Below are 8,391 nucleotides of genomic sequence, written 5' to 3' on the forward strand. Positions count from 1 at the left end.
CCTTGTGAATCTCATAGATTGAAGTGAGTTCTAGTGCAACACGATATTGTATTCAGAGTGAAGAATCATATTGCAGGTGCACTCGATTTTACCTATTTTACGCACATTTAGAAATTCTTGAATTTTAGGATCTTGTGACATTTGCAGAATTTTTTTAGTATTTTTCTAGAAATATTTTTTTTCAAAATTTTCTGTAATTTCTAAACTTTGTTGAGACTTTAGAAACTCGTCGAAATTCCGAAAAATGTGCAGCCATTAGTACCGCCGTTTCATCATTCTCTTTCGTTTAATCCACTTTGTTCCACATTCATTGTGACTAATTGTGACTTGAAACATATGTGAATGCGTGGAACAAATTGGACTACTGAAAACAAGAGATTTATAAAGAACGTAATGGCTCAGTGGTTACGTACCATCTACTATCATTTCACCAGGTGCGATCCAGGTACGCTTACCGTGTCAGTCAATTCCACATGGAACCTTTCTGGCGATCATATCGCATTGGTGACGTCCTAAAGTTCACTCAAGCTTCAAATTTTGGGCAGTTGCAGTGTGTTTGGTGGCTGCAACGATGCACACAATGAATGACTCATACGACGTAACCCAAATACGATGATTTTGTGTTCATATGTCTAGCCTACATTTAGGCAAGATATCGATTATTATCAACTGATTTTCCACAAAGAGCATATTTCAAGGAGTGAGTCTGCATTCGCTATTGTCCGTAAAAGGCTGTGTCACACAAATAAGATGTCGGCATTTTCAGACCTGTTGTGTAGCTTCCGGATTCTTTTTGGGTTTGTGCAGATTTCTCGGTTCTCAGACATACATTTTGTAATTGTAGGGCTGTGTCCAGTAATTAAAAAACTTTTCGTTGAGTACAGAAAGAAAATTTAAAGATTTTGATTTGCAGAGACAGTTAAAGTCAACCAAATTTGTATCTAAAAGTTTACATCAGCTGTTACCAGCTGCTCCACTCCCAAAAACTAGTTAAGTAGCCACTAACAAAAAATTTGTCCCGACAATTCTAATTCCAATATTCAATTCCAAAAATTCCATTCAAGTTCAAAATGTAAATAAAATTGAATTGAGGCGGAGTCCAGGTCAGCAACAATATTCAATTTAATTTCCACTCGAAATTCAAATATTTCCCCTTGGAGGAAGACAGAAAACTGAAATTCGACATGTTTTCTGTTTTGGTAGTTGTGTTGTTGTGGTTTGTAATGAGTCCACAAGAATTTCATTGAACAAATGAAAATCTAGATTTTTAATTTATGAATTTTGATTAGGCACGCACTTCCAACTAGAATGAAAAACCAAAATAAAAAATCTAGATTTTCATTTGTTCAATGAAATTCTTGTGGTATCATCCAAAAATGCCACACACTTCCAAAAATTTCATTTCTTATCTACAAAAATTCTATTTGGCCTGTCCCAAAAATGCCCATCGTTAGAAATACAATTTTTAAACAGGTATAAAGACGTGTAAGTGGTATGACAGGAGAAGCTGACGAAACAGCTGAAGCAAACGTAGACACAAATTTGGCTGACTTCAACTCTGTGAAACTAACAACTCAAACAACTCAATCGCTAATTTATTATGGCATAATAGTTTCCGTGGAATCAATATTTGATTTGCTATGCGCAGTTCGTCGACGCAAAAATTTAATTAAAATCCAAATATTTGTGTGAATATGGATCTTTTTGTTACTTGAAAGTCAATTCTAAATGGTAAATAGAAATTAAACCACAAATTATTTTAGTAACTCAAACATGTTTAATATATTCGTTATTATGTACTTATGTATTGTATTTATTATATGCTGTGTGTGTGTGCTATGCTGAATAATAAAGTGCAAATTTGCCAGCACGAGCGCGCGAAATTAGTTAATGTCTCTTCTTATATACAATAAAATGCGCGAAACAATTTTTTTTAGTTTAATCTGTTCAATAACTTTGGTTTAACCCAAACGACTGTTAACATTAAATTAAGAAAACTAAAAATTCAAAAAAAATTCTTTCACATTTATTCGTTACTTGTTCTTCCTACTATTAATATTCCTAACCGACACGACACATTTATTGGCTACATACTCGAATTATTATTTATTTTTTTATTAGTTTGTATGTTCTGTTCAAAAAGGCACAAAATTAATTTTTTTCTATTGTTCCTTTCGATTCTCCTCATTATTTTTCATTTTATTTTCAAACAACAAGAACAATGAAAAAGTTTAGAATTTAGTTGTTACATGTGCCAACAATTGGCAAATTGCTGGCAAAATTAAATAAATTATCAGTATCAGTACATACCACAGATGAACACCACTATAAGTTTATACCAAAAAAAACATACACACCACCATCACACAGCTGAAACCAGAAACTTTGTCCTCTTTGTATCGATTCAATATTTTATTTACAAATGCAACTAAAAGTTGAGCTAATCTTTGGATTGTGTGCAGTAGGAAAATGTTTAACGAAGAGAAGAAGTCGTCGGAAAAAAAAACTTTCGGTCTTTACTCAATGATGCTTAATGTGGCTTCTTCATTATGTTCTCGGTGACACAAGTTCAGATGTAATTGGAATGGTCTTTTTTTTAGGAATGTGGTGGCACTAACTTTGTTGCCCAAACTCAATTGGAGCAAATTTTTGGAATTCTTGAAATTCATAACTAAGTCAGGTCGAAATGAACCGTGATCATAAGTCAGCTTGAAAGGTCAGGATAGTCTTGTACAAGTCAAAAGTCAGGTATTTCAAGGTCAAGGTCACCTGTTGGTAGCTTTGTCAAAATGTTAGGAGAGATGAAATAACCTGTAGTTGGGTAAGAAATACAATGCTATTGATCCACATCGGTATTCAGGATTGGTGATTAGAATATGGCAGTTACAGTATTGGTAATTTTGGTATTCAAAATAATCGGTAGTAGCTCAGTTGGAAGTGGTTTCAACGAAAATCTATGATCAGGAGCTGATCCAGTCGCAAATGATCGGGTAAGAGGTTACATTTTTTGATTTTGTACCTTATCAAAAAATCCCGCGGTTCAGAGCATTTTGAAATTGGAACCGCTAGGTCAGCAAATTTTCTTGATTATCCGCCCCCTGCCTATGTTTGTCTTTGGAAAAAGCTTTCGTTTTGATTCTTTCAATCCTAAAATATCAGTCGCTCTACTTCGTCAGTTTTGTTGGTCCGACCTCGACCTGAAGTAGAGCTACCTACAGCCCACAGAATTTGGCTCAGAAACATTTATCTGATTCGATTAATCTTTCTGCCTCGACCTACAAACATTATCCACATGAAATATATCGATTTCGAAGTACTAGATTTAGATTTGCACAAAGTGCTCGTTTTCTATGTATAAATGCCGAGCCGAATCAAGTACTTAAAAGTCCAAGAAACACAAGATGATTGTGGACCGGACATTAGGAATTTGTTAAAAAGGAGAATCGTTTCTAACGCAGTTATTCCATTAGACCAGTATCTGACGACACTTTGAGTCCCTTATAAGGCGACAACTTCAAACCTATACCAAATCTGATACGAAAAATATTTGTTCTGCGACTTCCGTTATCTAGCGCCAGAAGTGCTAGTACTAGCACAGGCCCTAGTGTTTATCTCGGCAGCAGCACATCATAGAAAATCCGAATTAATGTCAAAATAAAGGTATTGGAACCAAACGAAAAAAAAATCGTTGACGGGTTTTGCATGCCTAACAAGTTGAAAACTCGAAAATTTGACGTGTCCTGCACGCCCAGCCTGCCAACGAAGATTGTAATTTTCCATTCTTCATTTGGTTCCAACATCTTATTTTTGACATCAATTCGGATTTTCTATAATGTCGTGTTGCCGAGATGTGCACTAGGGCTAGGGCTACTCTCGTTCTAGCCGTTTTAGGGCTAACCAAAGTCGTGGAACATATGTTTTTCGTATCGGGTAATTCGGCATAGGTTTCAAGCCGTGGCCTCATGAGGGACTCAAAGTTCCATGGCGCACTGGTCTGTGTCTATGTATGAAGAACAGGATCTAAGTTACCTAATTTAGAATTTGTTTAATGTTAATGAACTCTAGAGCCTAGTGGTCGAATGACATACAGTAAGAAGACCATTCAACGTTTTCTGTTAGCAGTGACCGTCAACACCTTTTACGATAGAGCACTAATTGTTGCAAGGATAGGGAAGGAAATGGAAAATTTGGTAGAAGTTACAATGAAAACTTAAACTTTAAAATTTCTTCTATATTCCGAGAGTCGAAATAACTAAAATGAGACAAAGAAAAACCTTACGCTTAATAGATCACTCATCCGATTTACACGCCGGTCAGCTTCAACTTTACAGTCACACACAATTAATATCACAAGGAAAGAAAAAGCTGTTGCGTTTCCCATCCGCCGAGCGTTTCTTTCTTTCGAAACTTTTAAACTTCTTCGACTTGCGGCCAATGGCTTCTAAGTACGGGTGGCGTTTGTAGCGGGCCTCTAGATTCTTTACATTCCACGAGAAATTGAGCGAGTCCATGGTAGTACCTGTTCGATGGAAATTGCATTGGACTCTCGTTTCGGTTTCATTTAATGATTAAACTTACCCAGCTGTCGCCCACGTGTCATTATGATTGCCACCGTTCACTTGAAGTAATTGCTTTCGTGTACTGCCGCAACGTGCATGCAACTGTGCCATCATTTTTGGTGGAACTGAGAAGGTGGAATTTGATGTTAGGCTTTACGGTTTCAATAAGATCGATGAAGCGTCGTGACTACTGAAGCCTTGCAAGGGTTCGAGGATATTTAATCTTCAGCATTAGGTTCAATCAAGGATTCGCGAGTCACTCGTGAAAGCGAATGAAATCGTTGCTCAGGTAACCCTTACTGAGACTGAGTGAGTCGTTGCTCAGATAAGGACAATTTTGATGTTCAACGAAAGGAACGAAAGGTTTAAGTGAAAGCAATCGTTATGGAACCCACTTACAAAGGACAACAGTAGTAATGTGACTGTAACTGTAATACTAACCTAAAGTGTCAGCCATTCCACTGACGAACAGGCAAGGCGCAGCAAAGTATTGAATTTTATGAATTGAAAGGTACTGCAAATAGAAAAGACACATTACGATTAACACAACCAATGTACCATCACCATGTCCATTTCCGGTGCACCTACCAAGTTTTTGAACATGAACTGCGGCAGGTATCTAATTGACTGATGTATTAACGAAACGGCCATTTCCGGAATGCTGGTGAATGTATTCTCCACCACAACGCACATCAATTTTTGATAATATTCCGGATCCGCCGCCACATCGATAGCCACAGCTCCACCCAATGAGCGGCCAAACAAAACGATTTGGCTCAGATCCAAATCGTGACGCGTAAATAGGTAATCGATGGAAGCACGAGCATCGTTGTACAGTCCACGTTCGAGTGGTGTCCCAGTGGACAAACCGTAGCCGCGATAGTCGACCATCAGTAAATTACACTGCAACGTGTGAAACATTCCAGCTGCGTTTTGCAGTCGATGTCCCATGTTACCAGCATTTCCGTGGAAATAGACAATGGTCGGCACGAATCGGCCTTTATCACCATTGTGTCGTATCAGGAATGCGTGTAAGGTCACGCCATCCGTGGATCGAATGTTTATGGCTTCGTATGGAAGACCTGGAAATGGGAGACGAATGAAATTCAAATCGAACGAGAAACCTTTATCGAATTACACTATCGGATGGAGTGACAGTGTACAACTTACCGAACATTGACGGCACAGGAATGAAAACCCTTGAATGTGGAGGCTGCTCCGGATGATACAATAAATTGTCTTGGGTTTGATAAAGAATTCCTGCAAACAATGAAAACGTCTGATTAGACCAATCATGTTATGTGGCATAGTGTCTGACGTTACCAGAAACAGCAGCAATCAATAGCGAGAATGCGATTAGACCGCCATAGAAGCAATATAAAATGAAACACGCCAGCAATGCAGCAAAACTGGCTGCCCATATTTTCGTAGCAATTCCTGCTAATATCCTAACAATTATCCAGTCGCGTAACGCCATTGTTCTGTGTCCGAACACAACGAATTTCGCACATTTACCGACGCGATTAATGTAATTTATTTCGATTCAAATTTTTCCCGAAAATGAAAACAAAAATTTCGATTCGTCGTTCAATTTCCGTAAATAAATCCAATCAAAAATGTGCCATCTTTTCGGTTCATTTGGCTCACTCACATGTTAACAGGCAAACTCCTCAAGCTAATTTGTATGAATAGTGTGCACAGGTTAATTGACTCTTATCAATTTTGCCAATTAACTTTATGTGAACCATGCAAAAATAACTAAATATTTTGATTAGAAGGAATTTATGTAAATAAAAACACACACATAAATACTGAGCGTGTCTGACAGTTTTGACAGTACGAACAGCTGGGCATGTGAAGTGGGGTTACTTTCCCAGACTAAAAATTTGGTTTATTTCTACTGGGATTGCATTTCTTCGTCAAAACTACAATTTTTGACCATTTGATTTTTGCCACGAGTTAGCCTTTATTGACAATAGTTATTTGTGTATCTGTTTTGGACCATTGCTTTTAGGCAATTTTGCGAGTTGCCTAAAATCAATCGTCCAAAACAGATACTCAAAAAAAATTTCATGTAAGGGGTCGAAAACCAGAGAAAAATCTCAAAACTCCATCATTTTCGGCCTCGACACATGAAAAGAATCTTTTAGCTAGGCTCGCTAGGCTTTAGTACTGCGTTAAGTCAAGGTTGTATATGAGTAGGTTACATCGATAGAGGGTTATGCTGAAAGAGAAAGAGATATTTTGACAAGTACCCCATGGCAAGCTATAATAAACTGGTCTTCGGTCCTTTCGCTCTCAACGTACCACGTTTAAAGAAAAGTAAATACTTTGACAAGTACCCCAAGGCAAGTTATAATAAACTGGTCTTCGGTCTTCTCTCTCTCAATGTATGTACCACGTTGAAAGAGAAGTAAATACTTTGACAAGTATCCCAAGGCAAGTTATAATAAACTGGTCTTCGGTCCTCTCGCTCTCAACGTACCACGTTAAAAGAGAAGTAAATACTTTGACAAGTACCACAAGGCTAGTTATAATAAACTGGTCTTCGGTCCTCTCGCTTTCAATGTACCACGTTGAAAGAGAAGTAAATACTTTGACAAGTACCCCAAGGCAAGTTATAATAAACTGGTCTTCGGTCCTCTCGCTCTCAAAGTACCACGTTGAAAGTGAAGTAAATTCTTTCACAAGCACCCCAAGGCAAGTTATAATAAACTGGTCCTCGGTCCTCTCGCTCTCAATGTACCACGTTGAAAGAGAAGTAAATACTTTGACAAATACCCCAAGGCAAGTTATAATAAACTGGTCTTCGGTCCTCTCTCTCTCAATGTACCACGTTGAAAGAGAAGTAAATACTCTGACAAGTACCCCAAGGCAAGTTATAATAAACTGGTCTTCGGTCCTCTCGCTCTCAACGTATCACGTTGAAAGAGAAGTAAATACTTTGACAAGTACCCCAAGGCAAGTTATAATAAACTGGTCTTCGGTCCTCTCGCTCTCAATGTACCACGTTGAAAGAGAAGTAAATACTTTGACAAGTACCCCAAGGCAAGTTATAATAAACTGGTCTTTGGTCCTCTCGCTCTCAATGTACCACGTTGAAAGAGAAGTAAATACTTTGACAAGTACCCCAAGGCAAGTTATAATAAACTGGTCTTTGGTCCTCTCGCTCTCAATGTACCACGTTGAAAGAGAAGTAAATACTTTGACAAGTAGCCCAAGGCAAGTTTTAATAACTAGTCTTTGGTTTTCTCGTTCTGATCATAACAGTCTATAGCTAGGGTCGTTATCGCAAAAATCCGCTGAACTCTGTTGTAATTTTCATACAAAATTGTAGCACAGTCTCAGTTAAGTTCAAAGTACTGAAGAGCAGTTAGCAGTTAGAGTTACCGATAGCTGCCACATTTTTTTCTTGCGATATGGACACAGTAAAAAAATTGCGATCAGCGTAACCTCCTCATATAAAACCTTGGATTGAGTTACTCACTGATACTCATAAAATAAATGAAATAAAGAAACTGGTCGTAAAGCTCGAAGTATGGCAATTTCGGGAGCTTTTCAAATTTCTCTTATATATTTTATGTCAAAAGTCTCACGAACTTTACGAACCATAATGGCTTACCTCTACTATTCTAGCAAAATGGTGTAAATTTGCCCAAGTTTAAAGTCTTGACACTCGCCCTGTTAGTAGTAGTCATTTGAATGGTAGTCCCATTATGGGACCTGGCTAGCATGCAACACAATGTGTCAGTGTTACACTGACGTCAATGTAAGTAAATTTACCTCAGTGCTGACAGCTTTCAAATGATCACCACTTGCCAAGGATGTAAAC

The 8,391-nt window shown here is 37.9% G+C and overlaps 1 protein-coding gene across 2 annotated transcripts; it reads right to left on the bottom strand.

Annotated features, from left to right (window-relative positions):
• Nucleotides 1-1,946: 1,946 nt before the first annotated feature.
• Nucleotides 1,947-6,387, bottom strand: LOC119085271 (protein ABHD13). 2 transcript variants are annotated; one of them, XR_005089260.1, is made up of 7 exons: nt 5,883-6,387; nt 5,730-5,819; nt 5,148-5,641; nt 5,001-5,073; nt 4,579-4,684; nt 4,347-4,519; nt 1,947-3,850 (listed from the first exon to the last, which is right to left on the bottom strand). XR_005089260.1 is itself a non-coding variant. In XM_037195623.1 (6 exons), exons 1-6 carry the CDS (start codon nt 6,034-6,036, stop codon nt 4,411-4,413), a joined length of 1,026 nt encoding a protein of 341 aa, XP_037051518.1. In that variant the 5' UTR covers nt 6,037-6,387; the 3' UTR covers nt 4,046-4,410. The 2 variants fall into 2 exon arrangements, 1 of the variants encoding a protein (XP_037051518.1); XM_037195623.1 differs by lacking the exon at nt 1,947-3,850 and having other exon boundaries at nt 4,046-4,519.
• Nucleotides 6,388-8,391: the final 2,004 nt, after the last annotated feature.

This window comes from Bradysia coprophila, unplaced genomic scaffold (assembly GCF_014529535.1).
Source record: "Bradysia coprophila strain Holo2 unplaced genomic scaffold, BU_Bcop_v1 contig_94, whole genome shotgun sequence".
Classification (NCBI taxonomy): domain Eukaryota; kingdom Metazoa; phylum Arthropoda; class Insecta; order Diptera; family Sciaridae; genus Bradysia; species Bradysia coprophila.

Coding starts and splice junctions, on each gene's coding strand:
- LOC119085271 (XM_037195623.1), bottom strand. CDS start 6,036: ATGGCGTTACGCGACTGGATAATTGTTAGGATATTAGCAGGAATTGCT. Junction 5,642..5,729: donor TCCTGTGCCGTCAATGTTCG/GTAAGTTGTACA, acceptor TCCCATTTCCAG/GTCTTCCATACGAAGCCATA. Junction 4,520..4,578: donor GACACGTGGGCGACAGCTGG/GTAAGTTTAATC, acceptor TCCATCGAACAG/GTACTACCATGGACTCGCTC.